This window comes from Mytilus edulis, chromosome 5 (assembly GCF_963676685.1).
Source record: "Mytilus edulis chromosome 5, xbMytEdul2.2, whole genome shotgun sequence".
In the NCBI taxonomy this organism is placed as follows: Eukaryota; Metazoa; Mollusca; class Bivalvia; order Mytilida; family Mytilidae; genus Mytilus; species Mytilus edulis.
Genome location: NC_092348.1, coordinates 36,146,965 through 36,167,926, shown reverse-complemented (window position 1 = coordinate 36,167,926; position 20,962 = coordinate 36,146,965). Strand labels below are relative to the sequence as shown.

Sequence of the window (20,962 nt, the reverse complement as noted above, 5' to 3'; positions counted from 1 at the left end):
TCCTTCCCCCCAAACGTGTCCGATTCCCCCAAACGTGTCTATTCTCCCCAAACGTGTCCATAATATTCAATATTCCCCAAACGTGTCCGATTTCAGAACCCCCAAACGTGCCCGATACTATTGTTATTCGCCCAAACGTGTCCACTTTTAAACGCAAGAAGTCTCGCGTCTTTTAGCGCTAATACATGTCCTAAACGCGACATCAATAACGTTCACGGCAGTTCTATGATGGGGGACACAGTCGATGAAGTGGTAATATTAGCATTAACTTGTTCAATGCCGGTTGTTAATGATTATAATTACTGAAAATTTAATATGTAACATATGCATTAACTTTTGACTTAATTTGCTTATTGTCCAGTTGCAAGTATTTCGTGCTCATTTAAAGCAAACATACAGATAATTCTAATACAGTTGATAGTAATCGTTTACTATGTAAATTATTTTATACTAATAAACTCCGATGATGCCTTTTATATTAATAGAATATTGCACGGTGGACTTTCAGTCGAATTGACCTCCCATCTTCTTTTAACAGTTCTAATTTTTAATAAATTTTAGGTTACGAGCGTCACTAAAGACACAGAACAAGAGAAATAACGTCCAGTACCAAATATTTCATTCGTTATTTGAACGATATTATATTAACGACATATACTGTAGATAGGTTATATTATCAAACCGGAATTTAAAATTGGCCATTAATTTTTACGGTTATCTGGGATGACCACTAGTTTGGATTTTAATCAAAAGAAAAATAAATGCGAGTAAAGACCGATTTGTTTATGACTTTGAAGTAAAAAACTACTTCAATGGCTGTTATGTAATATAGAGGCCGTTTCAAATAAAAGTTGCAGAAATTAACAAAAATGTTGCCTTCCAAAATACAACGTATGGCACATTATAAAGAGTGAAATGCTATAAACATTTTAATGCGCATAGAAAAAGAATTTAAGAAATTTATTTTGATCTTTTAAGGAAATAGTAAAAGATCGTAAAATGAGTATACAATGACAATAATAAAAAAAACACACAAATAACCTACGTTTTTATAATATGAATACGAATGATAGTTCCAGTAAAATTAAAAAAAAGCTTGGTATGGACACGTTTGGGGAATTGGACACGATTGGGGGTTATTAAAAAATGGACACGTTTGAGCGTTTATACAAATGACACGCTTTGGCGCCCTTTGACAACTAGACATGTTTTTGCAGTTCAGTGACGTCGATGTGGACACGTTTGGGGAATCGGACACGTTTTGGGGGAAGGACACGTTTCTGAGTGTTACATATATGTAGTTTTAACTTATCACTAAGTAGTAAAGTCAGCATATCTTTGTTAGTGAATGGTATATATAAATAGCATCAGAAGGGCTAAGCACATTTATTGCCAATTTTAAAAAGTAGGATACATAATTTCTTAGTGAAGGTTTAAGTATGGAAAGAAAGGACGATTTTTATTGTAACCTTAGTATAAATAGAGACTGTTTGGTCACAATACTCACCGCTAACATTGAAGAAAGGTATGCAATAATCATAACTTATAACATCACTGCATTAGACGAATGTCATTTTGATGTTTCAAATATGTATCCTCTACTTTTTAAACAGGGTATTGTTTGTAGAGAAATGTTCCTTGACATATCAAGGATTTCGTTTTTAAATATATTCTTGGCTATCTGAAGTGTCAACTTTGTGCAAGTATTTTACTATTTCCTTAAAAGTGTACACTCACAATTATAATTCGATTTAAAGGGCTCGACCATTAAATCGCGTTATCAGAGGAAGACCAGCAATAGTTCATTAGCAGGTCAAAGCAGACGCGCATGTCTAAATTTATTACACTATATATAAATTAACTGCTCTTGCATTCTCATCACAAATATTGCAAACGCTATCTTCAAGGATTTATATTGATCTAAGGTCAGACTATTGATTTAATTTATTATACACATGATTACTTGATATTAATTTTAATCGATTTTATTTGTTTATGTTTATTATATGTCTATATAACGAATTATGATGTTTAATTTAATTTAATTTTAGTTTCATTCACATTATTGCTTTGTCTTTTATTGAGGCATCTAATGTTGATGCTATCCACGCTAATTGCATTTTGTTATGCAGATTATTTTGGCAACTTCCTATGAGGTATGTAATTTATATTTAATATTCGATGCACGCCTGGAGTCATCTAATATGGCTAGACAATACAATTATACATGGTACACCTAATTGCTATTTGATGTTGCAAATTATTTAAGAGAATTATACTTAACTATGCTTCCGTTAAGAAATATTTGGTAAATGCTTTAAATTGACATTTGATTAATTGATTTATCATCAATTCTTTTCCGTCACAGATATCGCGTTGTTTATTTCATGTTTACTTTTATATTTAGTTAAACATATATTTTAGGATTGGTAACTATTTTTTATTTTACACTGTGTTTATTTATTGGAAGGTTAGTGATGCCTAGGGGGAAAACTGTCGCGAGGGGAAAAGGAGTTAAAAGAAGGAGAACAGCCCGTGTTACTGATAATGACAGGACAGCTGCACTGTCTCAAACAGAACATGATGTAGTGCCGCCACGGACGCAAATTACAACATCTAATGCATCAGGACCATCTACCACATTTAACAGTTCAGTGGATTTACCGAATAATGAAGAGTCGTATTCACAAACCATCAATGAACAAGGTACATTTCAAAATTTTGAATCTAATGTTAATTCTGTACATGAAATTGCTAGCATCAGCAATGATTTGGGTAATAATGTTTCTTGCAATATCAGACAAAAAATCTTAAATGGTGAATATATTGATCTGGGTTGTTTATTGTCGAACCCAGTACCTATTGATGATAATTCTAATACTTTAATAATAAAAGATGGTGTTCTACAATCTAAACCAAAAGCATCAACAGTCAAGATTAATAGTATTAGTCAGTGGACTGATGCATTTCTGATTTTCATTGATATTTACCTGTCAAGTCATTTGGGAGAGGCAAGAGGGCTTCTGAAATACATGAGTAACATACGACTGGGAGCTAGTAGGGTTCCCGGTTTAGGCTGGAAGAGATATGACGAGCAATTCCGTTTAAAAAAAAATAAGAATGCCGTCTTGTAACTGGGGAACAGTTGATTTAGAGCTTTGGTTACTCTTCATGTATGATGATAGCACACAACTTAATCCAAACCCTGTAACTAATGCGTATAAATGTTATGATTATAACAATGGATCCTGTACTAGGCCTAACTGTCATTATTCACATAGTTGTTTACGTTGTTCAGGTATTCACCCATCGGTAAACTGTACACGATATGGTGCTCAGACAAATTTTACTTTTAGACGTGGTCCTAGATTCGCTGCTGGACAACCAAATAACAGTTCGCAACGAGGCTCGAGTGCTAATCCAAGGGCAGCTGTCAGATTCCAGCGACCACCTTTCCACGGTTCATTCAATCGCTAATACGCCAATTAAATTTGATGTTCTTTGCAAGTTTCTGGAAAATTATAGTAATAAAACAGTTGCTTCAGAATTATATTTGGGATTTTTGGAAGGTTTTCGTCTAAATTATACTGGACCTAGGATGACTACTGATTGTAGAAATCTAGTTTCTGTTTTTGGCAATGAAGTTGAAGTTGCAAAAAAATTATTGAAAGAAATTAATTTGGGAAGAATAGCTGGTCCATTTAACAATATACCACTTTTTAATCTAAGATTGTCTCCGATTGGCTTATGTCCTAAAAAGGATGGTTCTTGGAGGCTTATACAGCATTTATCATACCCACACGGTTTAAGCGTAAATGATTATATTGATAAGGGCTTGTGTTCTGTGACTTATACGCCGTTTGACCATGCACTAGATATGGTGGGAAGCCAAGGAAAGTTCGCCCTAATTGGAAAAAAAGATATCAGCTCGGCATTTAGGCTTTTACCAGTAAACCCGGATGATTTCGAGTTATTGGGTTTCAAATTTTTGGACTTTTACTTCGTGGACCGCTGTTTGCCTCAAGGTTGTAGTCTGTCTTGCGCAACGTTTGAGAAATTCTCAACATTTCTAGAATCGGAAAGTGTTATACACTACTTAGATGATTTTTTGTTTGCAGGCCCGGGGACTGATTCAACTTGCCTTAACCTGATGAGTGAATTTGATTGTTTATGTGATCGTTTAGGAGTTCCTTTGGCACATGACAAGACCGTCGGTCCAACTCATGTTCTTACTTTTTTGGGGCTTGAAATTAATACAATTGAAATGTCTGTAAAAATCCCCAAAGAGAAATTGTTGAAATTGAAAACAATAATTTCAAATTTGTTAGGCAAAAAAAGAACAACATTACGTGTTCTCCAGTCTTTTACAGGCATTTTCAATTTTTGTTCGAGAGTATCCCTACTGGTAGGGCATTCAACAGACGTTTGTATGATGCAATGTCAGGAATATCAAATCCTCGGCACCATATAAGGCTCACTGCGTCAATTAAGGAAGACATAAGGTTGTGGTCGTTATTTTTAGATTGTTTTAATGGCAAATTTTATTTTCCCGATTCCGATTGGATATCAAATGTTGATATGGAGTTATTTACTGATAGTGCTGGGAGTGCGTTTGGTGGATGTGCTTCGTATTTACATCCTAATTGGGCTTTCTTTCCTTGGCCGTCATATTGGTTAGGTTGCGATATATTAAAGGACATTACATTTTTAGAGTTATTGCCTATTGTTTTAGCCTTTCATTTGTGGTATGCGATCTTTGCGAATAAGAAAATTATCTTACACGTTGACAATAAAGCACTTGTTCATATCTTGAATTCTAAAACGTCTAGATCAAGAAGGGTAATGCATATTCTTCGTCCTTTAGTCTTAAAAGCTATGGTTTATAATATTCAGTTCAAAGCAATGCATATTACATCAAACAAAAACTGTATTGCGGATGCAATTTCTCGTCAACAGTGGCCACGGTTTCGTCGCATGTCACCAGAGGCGCTACAAGAACCAGAAAAGGTCCCACAGTCTTTTCTTCAAGTGATCTCAAATTTGAATCCAACAAGTTGTTAACGGCGTCAATCTCACCAAACACAAGTGACACTTATGAAACTGCTGTCAGGTCATTTGATCAATTTAGATCTTCACACGGACATGCCATTGTTTGGCCACCCTCACTTAATGTTATCTGTAACTTTATAGCATATTTATCTGTGCGAGGTTATGCTCAGTCTACTGCCAAGTCTTATATTTTTGGAATAGCCTTTAAATGTAAAATGTTAAATATTACTGATAACACTCACAATTTTATAATTAAGAAAATGTTAATTGGAATGGAAAGGCTTGACAAACGAGTGGATTCAAGATTGCCAATTACACCACAGATTTTAGATAAATTGATTTCACTATTACCATCTGTATGTCTCTCACAATATGAGACCTTATTGTTTTCGGGGTTGTTTAGTTTGGCGTACTTTGGTTTTTTCAGGATAGGGGAATTAGTAGTCAATAAATCACTGGCACATTCTCACACTTTGTCGTTAGATGATTTTAGTTTTTCAGACAATAACGTTTCTATCAACCTTAAATTTTCAAAAACTGATCAGTTAGGCAAAGGTAGTTTAATAATTATACCTTCAATTAATTCTCATGTATGTCCTGTTCATTTATTAAAGAAATATTTTATTGCCAGGCCCAAAACCATTGGTCCTGCATTCATACACTTCGGTGGAAACTATGTTACACGTTATCAGTTTAACGCTGTTCTAAAGAAAGCTCTGAATGTGGCGAATATTACATCGGATAATTTTCAAAGTCATAGTTTTAGGATCGGAGCTGCATCTCAGTCTTCGAAAATGAGGTTTTCTGATGATGAAATTCAGGATTTTGGTCGTTGGGAATCAAAAGCTTATAAAAGATATATCCGAATACCAACGCTGAAGTTAGCAAGTCAAATTTAATATGTGTCATCATTTATTTGTTTGTATATATTGTACATAATTGATTTGAAATTTGAATACTCGCCTGATCGTCACTTTAAGACTTTCAGGTCAACAAAAGAGTGTTTGGTTGGTGGGTTCTTCAATCATCAAACATGCATTTGTACATGCTAGAAAGTCTGTCGATGGTGTAAATTTAGGTTTGGAACGAATAAAATCTACAATATGGTGGCAAGGAAAAAGTGGAATGAGGATTTGTGAGATAATACCCAAAGTCAAACATTTGCTTACACTTGAAGAACCCCCGCAAGTATTAGTATTTCACTGTGGTGGAAATGATATCGGACAAAAAGTGTCATGTGTATTAGGACACGATATTTTAAAAGTAATTGATTGCCTTCGGGTCTTACTACCAAAGTCAAAATTTGTTTGGTCTCAAATTTTACCCAGATTGAAATACAGGAATGAGATTGTACATAGATCTTTGAACAGAACTAGAGTTAGATTAAATAGTTTAGTAGCTACATATATCATCAAACATGGCGGTGCTTATATTAGATATCCAGAAATATCTGAAGACAACCCAGATTTATTTTTAGACGGTGTTCATTTATCAGATATCGGAAATAATTTGTTTTTGTATAGGTTACAGCAAGGTTTATTTGACATTATAAAATTTTCACATACAATTTGTCCACAAAACGGCGAAGTAGGTCCATGGCTTCGGGAATCTGTTAGCTTGTAGTCACGGCGGTCAGATTCTTTAACATACAGGTTTTTTATTTTCAAATAAATCACCTTCATAGTACTGGTTGGCGGTAACAATTTTCGAAACATTCTGATATGACAGAAAATTTCGAATTTGTTTAGTGGCGGACTTTATAGGCTGCACCAGTACCGATAAACTTGATTTATTATTATTTAATTTAGAACATTAATCCATTTCTTCATTTACACTTCAAACGTAGTTTTTCATGTTGATTTTGGACATCTGTTGCCAGGGTTCAATTCAGCACACTATTAATTCATAATTTCATTACATTTTAGTTTTATTTCAATTTTTATTATCTATTATATTTTGAAGATTTGATTTATAATTTTAATTTACGGTTACCCAAAGACCCTTTGTTCATGGGTTGGTAACCGACAGAAGCCGTGATCTTACTTCGCCAATAAATATATATTATTTTTAACATGTGTTATCTCTTATAATTCGATTTAAAGGGCTCGACCATTAAATCGCGTTATCAGAGGAAGACCAGCAATAGTTCATTAGCAGGTCAAAGCAGACGCGCATGTCTAAATTTATTACACTATATATAAATTAACTGCTCTTGCATTCTCATCACAAATATTGCAAACGCTATCTTCAAGGATTTATATTGATCTAAGGTCAGACTATTGATTTAATTTATTATACACATGATTACTTGATACCCACCCAGCCTCTCCCTTTTATTTTCGATACTGCTGTTTTTGTTCTTATTTTACAGATTTATGTGTGTCGTCTGTACATATACTTCAACTTTAAAGAAAACCTGTCACGGCTTCTGGATTCGTTTGTGTTTATGTAAACACAATTAACCGAACTACGACCTCCATATGGTGAAGTGATAATGTCTGACAATAATAATGCACTGACCAAAGATGATTTTATGACCGTCTGTTGCCAGAGGTCATGAACGGCGGACTTTATAGGCTGCACAAGTACCGATAAACTTGATTTATTATTATTTAATTTAGAACATTAATCCATTTCTTCATTTACACTTCAAACGTAGTTTTTCATGTTGATTTTGGACATCTGTTGCCAGGGTTAAATTCAGCACACTATTAATTCATAATTTCATTACATTTTAGTTTTATTTCAATTTTAATTATCTATTATATTTTGAAGATTTGATTTATAATTTTAATTTACGGTTACCCAAAGACCCTTTGTTCATGGGTTGGTAACCGACAGAAGCCGTGATCTTACTTCGCCAATAAATATATATTATTTTTAACATGTGTTATCTCTTATAATTAGTCAGACTAAAATACTGAATAGTGTTTGTTGACTGCATGCGTTTTTGAACAGGTATAGAGAAGTTATAAAAACTATTCATCTGGCCACGGAATGTATAAAAAAGTACAAAACACACTATAATGAATGAAAAATAAAGAAAATGATAAAAATATTATTGCGTTAAATAACATCTGTTTCAATACCAGCGACATATCTTTATTTTCAAAATTTGTTCAAATAAAAGCGATTTTTAAGCAATACTTAATTTGAACATGTTATATCTTGTATGTTTCCATTGTACAATGTATAGCAAGTACAATATTTTTGTACATGTAACAAAATGTACAAAATCGCAACTTGTACACGACAGATAAAAAAAATAAGTTTTACATGACAATTTAGGGTTACCGTTGAAAATGATTTTTTCATGAAGTGTTAATATATTATACTGTGAAATATATATGATAATATATAATCTAATTTTAGCAAACAAAAAACATTTGAACTTATATTCACAAATAATTACCTTGTGGATTTGACTTCGGAGCAACTGTTGTAAGAACTGCTGCATTCAAAAGTGTCACCGTCTGGAAGAGAGCGACGATGCAAATTATTAAAGCCTTAGTGATGTTCATCCTTTGCTTTACAAAACTAAAATACTGGTAGGCCTGAGTATGCCTTTTATACTCTTGCCCACGTAAATGATCCCTTTGACAAAGTTCTAAATTTCGGAGTTGAAGTGTAGACAATATGAACAGGAAGGTCAGATATTTAAATGAACACCTGTACGGTTCATAGAATTATGGAAAATTGTATACAATCATGTGATTGGCCATCCCACTAAATCTGATGAACCCGGAAACATAGGACAGAAGATTAGTTACCATGTCTAACGTAACGGAATAATTCTGACTTTGGCAATAAGAAAACAATTACATAAATTATGTTATAAGTAAATACAATTTGTTATACTGTAAGTCCTTTAATTCTTGGGTATCCATTTTCGTGGTTTGAGCAATACTTACATGTTCATGGGTTTTTAAATTCGTGGATTTTAGTTTTCTAAAAAAAAATAATATACAAATTAAAGCCTTTAGGAACGAAGGTTGCAAATAGTCTGGATTGAAGGAAATTGCAGAGTAAACATTGACCCGTGTAAATCGTAGTGATAATACTAGTAAGTAATCCATGATAAAGTGATCAACAGGTTAAGGACCATCAAAGGTGTTAGTTAGGTCATAAACATGTCACCTAATTAAAACAGTTACATAAACAAATGCTATAAACGTATCTTGAATTGTCAAATAATTCTTATAAAAATCAAGCCCAGCATGAAATCATTAAAGATCAAAAATATTTTTATGGGAATTAAAAGATCAAAAGTTGTACAGTTTAGGTTATTTAAGATTGAATTGGGTATAATCCTGCATGCAGATGCATTTTTGTGACTGCTCTTAAAGTATTCTCAGATTTGGCGTTATTCAATATTTTCTCTAAATCATATCAGTAGTAAAACCTACATGGGGACCTTTCAATGTCTTGATTTGGACAATGGTTCTTTTATTTCGTTGGAAACTTAAATTCGTGGATAAAGTCATCCACGAAAACCACGAAAATTGGTATCCCACGAATAAAAGTACTTTAATACTTTAGAATGTAAGATATATATATAAAACATAAAAGCTCAGTAGGGAAAAAAAATTCTTATGTTACAGTAAATAGGTGAATTTAGGAATTAGATGTAATTACTAAAATTTAGGAATTACATGTAATCCCCGATGTACTTAGTAAATACAAGTAATTCCTGAAACGGCCCAGTTATTACCAGTAATTACTAATTTTGAAATGAATTTTTACACCTATTTACTAACTGTTAAAACAATGTTGTAATATGGTAAGCTGATCAAAAGTTATGGTAATTCTAGCTATAGAAGATCAGTGAGTACTCTTAAAAAGTGATCAGCCTAAAATGTAACTTTTTTGTTATAAGAGCATTAGCTACGAGATATAAAATAAATTAAATATGATTTTTTTGTTTGTTAAATCATTAATGAAAATTATATAGTGAAATTATAATTCACTTTTAGATGTCCATCTGGTTCTATTTTACTAAAATAAGCAGAGAAACATGGTTGATGATTTTTTTGCACTTGCAAGTGAATAATTGAACCTCATTGAATACGTATTCATGTGACCTTCAATTCAACACCTAGCTGGAGATAGGTTACCGATGTATTCAGATTTAAAATTGTAAGGGTTTCGCAGAACCCAGTATCTCGCCTACTTTAGCTGTTAGTTACAAGCTCAACAAAAATGGGGGGAAATATCAAATCTTTTGACAAGTGCTGTAAGAAGCTTCTGTCCAAATTTGGTTAAAATCCAGGATGGTTAATGAAATCTAATAAATGTTTAAAAAAACTTTAATCGCAGAGTGTATGTAATGTTAACTGGAAAAAAAAACCAAGTCCATTTATAAGGAATATAAGAAAAGGGATTTTTTTTTACAGACTTTACTTCTGGATATTATCTTATGATCACAAACAAGCTTCCGTCCAAGTTTGGTAGAAATCGAGGATATTCTGAGAAAGTTATCAAAATTTTAAAAACTTTAACCACAATGTGAATGTAATTTTAACTGGCATATAAATCCATTTATAAGTAAAATACGGAAAAACTTGATTTTATTTTCACAAAATTTACTTCTTGAAAATTATCTCATAATTATAGTCAAAATTTAAACACCTTTAACCACATAGTGAATACTTGTGGATGATGCTAACGACAGAATGGTTTGCTCTGTCTCGCTTTTGCGACAAAGGTCGCAGGCTTGTCAAAAAGAAACATAATCATAATGACAACATTGAAAGAAAATCAAAAGGGAATGGCACAAAAGATCATTCTTATACAGATAAAAACCAATGATAAAATTTTGTTGCAGGTATATAAGCTGGAGTTTGGAGGTCTTGAAAAACTCATAAAAAAGAGAAACACAAAAATATGAAATGTGACTCTTAACACCATCAAATTGTATACATTTGTTTGTGAAGAATGTCAGCTTTATCACATCAGTCTGACAAAAGAAGTTGGAAATAAAATTATTTTGTAAAAGGAATTAGACTTATGTCATTGGGCAAGTTTATATGCAACAACAACAAACAACAAATATTTTATTTGCCAATCACGGCGCCCAAAATGAGCAGAACAATTACAATGTAATTTTCAAACATAATGTAAAGTAAATTAAAAATAGGTTAAAAAGGACATAATATGATTGATTTTGATTTAATTGATTAATATAAAATATTAAAGCAAATGAAGTAAGCAGGGTATGCCTGATGGAGTTTGCAATATAAAGAAATTATGAGATTTTAAGAATTATTCAACCAAATTTAGCATTATCAAATGTTTATCATCAAAAAGAGCTGGCAAAGTTGCCTATAAACTTCTCACAAATGTATGTCTCAATTTTGGATTGATATCATTGTCTTGCATGCTGCAAATGATATTAAGGGAGTTTCAATACTTTTAAAACAACCATTTTCCAGTTTCAATTCACAACCACTAAAGGTGTGCCTTATATTCATTAATCCTTAATTAATCCCTAAAATACCTACCCTTTTACTTTCTTATTTTGTATCTTAGATTATATCTTTAATTTCAAAACAAAAATATCAAGTTAGTAAATAGCTGTAAAAATGACAAAGAAAATCAGTGAATACCAGTAATCACTGAAACAACTAGTAAATACATGTAATTACTAAATTGACTAGTAACTACAGGTATTTACTGAAATGTTTAGTAATTACGTGTTATTCCTAATTTCACCTATTTACTGTAACATATATATATTTACTGATTTTGTTTTGTCATTTTTACAGCTATTTACTAACCTGATGTTTTTGTTTAAAAATTAAAGACATAATTCAAGATATCAAATTAGAAAGTAAAGGGTAGGGATTTTAGGGCTTACTTAAGGACCAAGGACTATAAGGCACATTAAAAGTGCATACTCTTCAGTGTTTGTGAATTGAAACTGGAAAAGGTTGTTTTATAAGTTTTGAAACTCCCTAAAAATCATTTTGAGCATGCTAGACAATGATATCAATCCAAAATTGAGAAAAACATTTTTGAGAAATTTATAGGCAATTTAGCCAGCTATTTTTTAAGATAGACATTAGATTATGGCAAACTTGGTTAAATGATCTTGATAATTCTTAAAATCTCATAATTTTGTTATTTTAAAATCTCCATCAGGCATACTCTACATATCAACTTGGCCAATAACATGAGTTAAATTCCTTTTACAAAATAGGTTTAACTACGACTTCTTTTGTCAGACATTTGCGATGAAGCTGACATTCTTCACAAACAAATTTATACAAATTGATGGCGGTCACATTTTCATATTTCCGTGTTTTTATGAGTTCTTCAAGACCTCCAAACTTAAGCTTATATACCTCCAACAAAATTTTATCATCGTTTCTTCCTGTATAAAATGATCTTTTTGTGGATTGACAAAGTCAACTAAATGGTCCATCCCTTTTGTTTTACTTTCAATGTTGACATTCTTTTCCTTTTCGTCGAGCCTGCGTTTTTTGTCGCAAAAGCGAGACATAGCGAACAAACTTAATAATTCCGTCGCCAGCGGCGTCCACAAATATTCGCTCTGTGGTTATATTTTTTTAATTTTGATAAGTTTCTCAAATTATCCTGGATTTCTACCAAACTTGAACAGAAGCTTCAGTTGTTTATGATCAAAAGATAAATTTCAAGAAGTAAATTTTGTAAAAATAAAATCATGTTTTTCCATACTTTCCTTATAAAGGGACTTAGTTTTTATGCCAGTTAACATTACATTCACACTGTGGTTAAATTTTTTAAATTTTAATAAAAATAAGCGAGACACTGGGTTCTGCAAAACCCTTACAATTTTGATAGCTGAATACTCTCTTATTTTCTAATTAGTATTACCATAACTTTTGATCAGTTGACCATATTACAACATTGTTTAACAGTTAGTAAATAGGTGTAAAAATTCATTTTAAAATCAGTAATTACTGGTAATTACTGGGCAGTTTTAGGAATTACTTGTATTTCCTAAGTGCATTGGGAATTACATGTAATTCCTAAATTTTAGTAATTACATGTTATTCCTAATTTCACCTATTTACTGTAACATATATATATATATTGTTAAAACGTCGCCTGAAGATTGCCAGAAGGCATGAAAGCGCTAGTGACAATATTTTAACGAACTGTTATTATTTGATGTGAAATGTAGTTTGCAAATTTAAAAATATTATTATATACATTCTGTACACCGTGTTTATTTACTTTTGCTATATATGTATATATACACATGGAAAAAAGTATTGCAACACCAAATTGAAATTCAAATTAAAAAAAAAACACTCTTTATTTTTTGGTGATCTAATTTGTTGAAATAGAACTAGTTAAACATTATTTAAATCTCACCTGAGTTTAATCAATGAATATGGACTCGATAAGTTCTTGTCTGCATATGCAGCAACTGTACCAGTAAACAATAAAACAGAACAACACTCTAAATAACCAAGTTTATAAAGTTATGTGATTGACACCTTGTAATTGGTCATCCACAACTCTTAACTGTAGCAAGATGACAGATTATCAGCATGAGAGAAGCAGGTATGTCGTGTGACAGTTGCACGTATTGTTGGTCATCACCATTCCACTATAAGTCATTTTGAGAATAAAAATCAGGCAACAAACGATGTTAAAGACCTTCCGAGATCAAAAAGACCCCTCTATAACATCTGTTAAGGAAAATCAAGCATAATGAAGGCTAGTCAGAAGGAAACCCATTGCAAACAATACAACCCTTAAAAGAGAGTGGTGGCCATACAGGAGCCTTTAATTAAGAACTGTTCGAGATCGACTCATCGCTACTAGTTATCGTGCGATAAGACCATTTTGGGGACCTTTGCTTACGAATAGACGCACATTTGTCCGTATCCAATGTAGTGCAGAGCTCGCCAAATTTTGGAAATAAGCATCGTGGAGGAAAATCAATTGTTCCAATGAAATTCTGTTTATTTTCCTTGGCTCGATCGTAGCCCGGATTTGAACCATATCGTTCATATATGGGACACAATTGGGCGTAAAGTGTGCGAATATCGTCTCAATTGGGAGATATATACTCCGTATGCAGACGTTGCTAGAATGTTGCTACAAAGAAATGAATTGTGAAGCTGAAATTATCTCTTTTGTTGTAAAGTTTTGTTTTCAACCTACCCTTATTGTTAATTTCTATATATAAGTAAAGATATGAGGTAAACTTAAATGTATCTGTTGTATCCTTTATATATAGTTCCATGAGATAGATGCGTTCAACATAGTCACCAAATTGTGAATTATAAAGTGAGAGAACATCCCTCATCTATCGAATAGTAGAGTTAAAGGATATTGCTTACTTCTTATCTTTCTCCCTGAAATAATTTCTCCAGCAGGCAACGAATTGGAGTCATAACTTTAAAAAACCTTATCGAACTTACTGTTGAATTGATGCAAGTAAATAATGGCATGGATTCTCTTTTTTTATCCTTAAATGAAGCAAGCTGTTGTTAAGTCAAAAAAATAAATATTTGCATTACGTATTAATGGAATTGCGACTGATCTTAGAAAAAAATACGTTTAATCTGAACTGATCTATGACGATAAATAGATGGTTCATTATAATTGGTACTCTTCACAAAGTAAGTTTTAGATCGTTCTAAAATATTTCATTGAAAAAACAAACACTTTACTTACACTGGCGATTAGTTCAGGACTGTATTGAAATATCATTGATAGAGGCCTCTCGAATGTAGCTATTTATAGTTACTGACATGACAAAATGTAAAAAAATGTTGGCGAGATTTAAAATGTTTGTAAGTGCTAAACTCTCACTAAATTTGTAGCCGTTTTAAATAAAAGAATCCAATCACAGGAATTGACTTTGATTGCTACTTAAGATGCTTTTTAAGGACAAAGAAAACCTCACTTCATAAGTAATGATTGAAAACCAAATAACAGTACAGAACTTTTAGAAGAATTATATATTTGATGAGATGTAACTTGTTTTTTTGGACAATCTAACACATAAACAGTGTTAAAGAAAAATGGTCGCCCTATGATAATATATTCTGACTTTAAGCCGACCGATTTTGATCTTCTCCCTCAATATCGTGTTTTAGGCAGAGTAGTAGCGTTTTTCGGCTTGACCAAGGTATAAAAAACATCATTGATTGTTTGTTGTCACTGGTTAATGTCCAGTGGGGAATATTTCATACATTCAATATTTGTACTCTGAAAAAGTTTATTTTCACTCTGTCCATTTATTTGATAAACGTTTCAGTAAAGCTTATGTTGTCATGGATAGGACATGGTTTATTCACTCTTACATATTTGGCTTATGGACAAAAATAGTATTGCAATTCTTAAATGGTACTTTTTGTATGTAAATGTGATATTATAAACAACGATTGATTTGAAATTTCTATTTTACATATGTTTACTCATCTTATACATTAAGAATTATAGATATGTGGTGTGAATCTATTACACAGGAACTAAACTATGCAAAAAACCAAAGGCTCAATTGGCAGTGTTCATCAGGAGAGGTATCTATACAGTTTGTAAACGAGGTAAAAATTCCCAGACGCTAGAAAAGTGTTGATTAATTATACAAAGATTTTTAAATATTTATTATCTCTTTTAATTCTAGCTAGATTTTGATGCTGATCTATATTTCAAATCTGAAGCCCATAAAAATGAAAAACAACACGTTATAAGTTCAATGTTTCCTAACCACTTTTCCTGATATGCCTCCATCAGGAACTCTTATTGGAACCAAGGGTTTATTGGGAACTGAACCTTTACGTTAGAGGGTAATTATAGTCATCATATTGTTAAAATTCCATTTTTATGTAGCATCCGTTTCCATGTTATTAAATTGTAGGCATGATTTTCTTATTCTTTTTTTTTAAGTGAGTTGTTACTAACAAGAAATGCGGAATAGTTAAAATGAAAACTTCACAGGCGCCATCATGATTTGATGGGCCTTCACAATGGCTATTTTCAGATTATCAAGATTTTTTTCTCTTTCTGTAAGCACATTCTGTATACTCTTTCTCTAGACATCCCTGAATGTTACTGATGCTTCATCCATTTTCACGAAAGGTGCTATAAATGGAGCAGAAACGTCTCCCTTTGCGGACCACTCCGATTTCATTCTGATTTCAATTTTATGTCTTCTTTGTAGTATTTTGTGAGTATGTTTTTTCTGATTTTCATTTTGCAAAGTTGTCGGTTTCCACATTAGTTTTTTTATTACCCATTGGTTTCTTATTTATTGTTTAACAAGGATTTTTTAACGAACTGTTATACATTTACTTCGTCCTTTTTAGATCGAATCCGTAGGTACATTGAGGCATGTTATATGCTTATTTCTCTATTAATAGATTTAGTACATGCATAACATTGATGTCGTCATCACCTTGTTTTATAGATTGAACGTCTACAAATTATTAATCCTCTGTAATGTTCAGTGTTATCAAAAATATTATTTTCCAAGAGATGTTGCTTATTGTAACAGTCTCCATGTTCTATGAATCTGTAATTGTCCAAAAGCTCATATCCATATGAATCCCTTCTGTTTTAGTTTTATATGTGTTTGTTTGTCATTTCTCCCTTTATTCCTTTCTTTGGTGATTTAATTTGATGCCACTACACTATCTAGACATTCTGGTACTGATGAAAGGAAATATAAGACAAATTGACCTATAGATGTATATAAACAGATATATATTTCATTGTTTAATTTTATTATTGGTTTTCCACATTGTTGATGGCTGATGCTCGCAACATAAATTGAACTTATCGGAGTCCATAACATGTATTACAAATGTAGAATAATTATATATTGTTTATTGAAACTGAAGTCAACATATAACTGTCTCTACATGACCTTATGATAGGCCAATAAGAACATTTTCCATCACTGAATTTCATTGCCCTTGAACTATTCAACAGTTTCATTATGTTTTTTACATTTAAGTTCACAGTTATGAATTATCCGTTTCACAGATAATAGTATACTATTGTCATAACTGCACTCCTGTTCTTTTTCACGAATATGACTGACTAAACTAGACTTAGACGTTTCGTCCCCGAGGTTATTACCAGCCCAGTAGTCAAAACTCCTGTTTACAAAACTATATTTTTTTCGAAAAATAATGATTTTCTTATCCTAGGCATAGATTACCTTAGCTGTATTTGTCACATATTTTTGGGTTTTTAGATCATCAATGATCTTCAATTTTGTACTTGTTAGGCTTTATAACTATTTTGATCTGAGCGTCACTTATGAGTCTTATGTAGACCAAAACCCGCGTCTGGCGTATTAAATTATAATCTTGGTATCTTTGATAACTATTTACACCACTGGGTCGATGCCACTGCTGGTGGAAGTTTCGTCCCCGAGGGTATCACCAGCCGAGTAGTCAACACTTCGGTGTTGTCATGAATATCAATAATGTGGTCATTTTCATAAATTTCCTGTTTACAAAACTATAAATTTTTCGAAAAACTAAGGATTTTCTTATCCCAGGCATAGATTACCTTAGCTGTATATACCACATTTTTTTGGAATTTTGGATCCTCAATGCTCTTCAACTTTGTACTTGTTTGGCTTTATACATATTTTGATGTGAGCGTCACTGGGGAGATCTATGTAGACGAAAAGCCCGTCTGGCGTATTAAATTATAAACCTGTTACCTTTGATAACTATTATTACCGGGTAATTACACTTATAACACGTGCATCACGACGGGTGCCACGTAAGGATCAGGATCTGCTGACCCTTCCCTGTCACCTGAGATCATTCCAAGTTTATGGTTGGCTTCGTTTTTCTTAGACTTTAGTTTTCTGTTGTGTTTTGTGTCTTTTTTCTAGACATGGGGTTGTTAGTCTTTTTTTGATTTGTGAGTTTGAATGTCCATCTGGTATCTTTTGCCCATCTTTTTTCTGGTGGAAATATTGTTCCAAAAAACTGTCCAATTTGTTATTAACAGTTGTCATTCATACGGACACGGTACCACTTATTGTCAAATGCACGTGCTTTTTGATCTTCTCCGTAATATTCTCTTCAATCAACACTAGTTATTTATTGCTGAAGGCTGTACAGTGACCTATAGTTTCTGTGTCCGTTTGTCTCTTGTGGAGAGTTGTTAAATTAACATTCATACCCATTTTCTTTTAATTATAGACATGGCAAAAATATTAACAGGAAGGTATAATTTTAAGAATTCTTATTTATTCTAATAGGTAAACTAATGGTTCCTTATATTTTTTTCTTTATACTTGATATGTCTATTCATCTGAAAGTGAGACACCACAAGTGCGTCCTTTTCATTTTTACTTTATACAAACTTTTGAATTATCTAGGCTATTAATATGGCAAAAATATAGTTGTGATAAGGACTATTAATAAAATGGAAAAAAAGTAATATTTAAAGTCAAAGTAAATGTATAATACAGAATACTGAATTTAGTTTTGCCTCTTAAATCCAGCTTTCAAGTTAATATGCATAACTAAAACTATTAAAACAATTATCAAATATTTAAATACACGGTAACATATACTGAAACACAGCTTAAACGTTTTTAAAATTGTGTTAAATCATGGGAATTTTATTAAATTATCCTAAAAGAGAGGCGAAAGATACCGAAGGGCATTAAAACTCATCAATCGAAAATAAGTTACAACGCCATGACTAAAAGAAAAAAAAACAACAAACAAACAATAGTACATTCAACAAATCATAGAAAACTAGACTGAGCAACACGAATTCTATCTTGTGATATCAGGTGCTCCGAAAAGTTAAACAGATCCTACTTCACATGTGCCACCTCGAACTTTGTCGGTCACATTCGGGGAAAGGGAGACGGGATTTATGTTACGGTATGTGAAACATATCCGCCATCATCTATGAAACTTATATTCCATGACGGCCAACCAACTCATGATGACGTCACTAAAATTAACGAAGTAAATATTATAAAGCTGCAAACAAAATTCCAACACCGTATCTTTCCTAGAAGTCAAGAAATTTTAAAAAGTTGTATTTACTTCTGACGGATGGACAGGCGCATAGACGCAGTCGAGCAGTATATAAACCTGTCACTAATTGAAGCACGTAAAACAATGACACCCTATAACAAATAATATGAAGATTTACATTAAAACAATGCAATTGCATAGCGGATGGACGGAGTCGAGCGGTAGCTAGAACTCTGACTAGATAACGCAGGTAAAATAATGAAAACATATAACAAATTCTATGAAGATTTACATTAAAACAATGTAGTCTTATAGCCACACACAGACTGTAAGTTGCTAGATATTAACATTCAATTAATTTATGTTTAATGTTTCGTTCTAAATACTTATCAAAGATAAAATGTTGATAACTTGGTATTCTAGAAAGCGTTTTCGTCTACATAAGACTCAGCAATGGCCTTAGAATCAGACAAAATGGATCACCACTCTCTTAGTACAAAATAAACAGAATTGAAGACAAAAAGTTAGAAAGAAAAAAAACTGTAATGGCTATTCATTCTTGGTGTATATGTAACAAAAAATATGTTCCGGCGTGACATTTGTTCCGCTGGAACAAATTTCATAGGAAATATGTTCCGCCGGAATTTATATCACAGAAAATATGTTCCAGCACTGTAAAATTTGTTCCGGAACTAACTTTTTGACCAAATATGAAATAAGTTCCGGAACTAATATCATAGCTCCATGAATTTTGTTCCTGTTAATATTAAAAGTTTTAAAAAAGTTCCTGTGATATTAGTTTAAGACCAAAATGTACAGATTTCAAAGAAATCAATGAATAAGTTCTTCTCAAACCTTTTTTCACTGAAATAAGTACCTTTGTAATATATTGCACAGCGAAACATTTTCTTGTTACACTTAAATTATAAAGCAAGCTAAATACTGTACTGAGTGTGCTGGCATGGGATACATGTGCAATTGTGGGCATGACCGTAAAGTTCTACAGGATAAAGTGATGGTAATTTATCATAATTTGTATCTATGTTTTATGTGGTATTCCTCCTTGGTTCCTGTTAACTGTCATGGCCCTGTTTCTAGTCATACATGTACTTGTCATGGAACAGTTTCAAAAGAGTGTGTCTTTTGTTTCGTCGTTTCTTTTGGATTCATTAATCAGTTATTTTCTCCTTTTCAAATTAGTTCATATGTTCATGTTCATCTTTGACTTTGATTTTTTCTGAAAGATTTTTCTTATCCTACTCTTTACTGGCTCAAAGTGGGACTGTCATTTTGATATTTTTTACGTTTATATTTAAACATTTGCTATAGTCATGATAGTCCACAAGATTCTTATTGGATGATTTACATTTTTCATTTATTATATTATCAATATATTATACTTATTTTTATAATGCACTTGAATGATAACTCATCGATGACAAATGTTTAGTATATAAGATAACCAGTGGAACATATTTCACAGACTAGGAACTTATTTTACCAGGTGAGGAACAAATTTCACAAACCCAGAACTTATTTCACCAGGTAAGGAACAAATCTCATTAACCTGGAACCTATTTCACTAGGTAAGGAACAAATTTCACCAACCCGGTACTTATTTCACCAGGTAAAGTGTGGAACTTATTTCATAGAGATGGAACAAATTATATTGAAATTATCTATGAAAAAAGTTCTCCCAGAACATATTTTCTGTGATATTAGTTCCACTGGAACTTTTTTCACAGGAACAAATTTTGGCTCACATATATAATACATCTATATTTTGTAAACAGATTTATTTTATGAACATATCGATGATATTTAAGGTCAATATAAGCGTGCCGAATACTAGACTGGTGATAAACTTGGAGGAGATCCCTGTAGCAACGATGAAATAATGAAAATGGTCCATTTATATAAAACACTTCTTAAATTAATTTAAAAAA

General features: G+C 32.2%; 1 protein-coding gene and 1 pseudogene across 1 annotated transcript in view; one reads left to right on the top strand and one right to left on the bottom strand.

The window, feature by feature from the left end:
• Window positions 1-8,670, bottom strand: part of LOC139523559 (BMP-binding endothelial regulator protein-like) — a 29,066-nt gene extending 20,396 nt beyond the window's left edge. Inside the window, exon 1 of the mRNA XM_071317679.1 lies at window positions 8,462-8,670. Within this exon, the coding sequence (XP_071173780.1) occupies window positions 8,462-8,570 (109 nt within the window). The 5' untranslated portion in view covers window positions 8,571-8,670. The remainder of the gene's footprint in view (window positions 1-8,461) is intronic.
• On the top strand, window positions 1,986-4,070 carry LOC139523540 (uncharacterized; annotated as a pseudogene).
• Window positions 8,671-20,962: the final 12,292 nt, after the last annotated feature.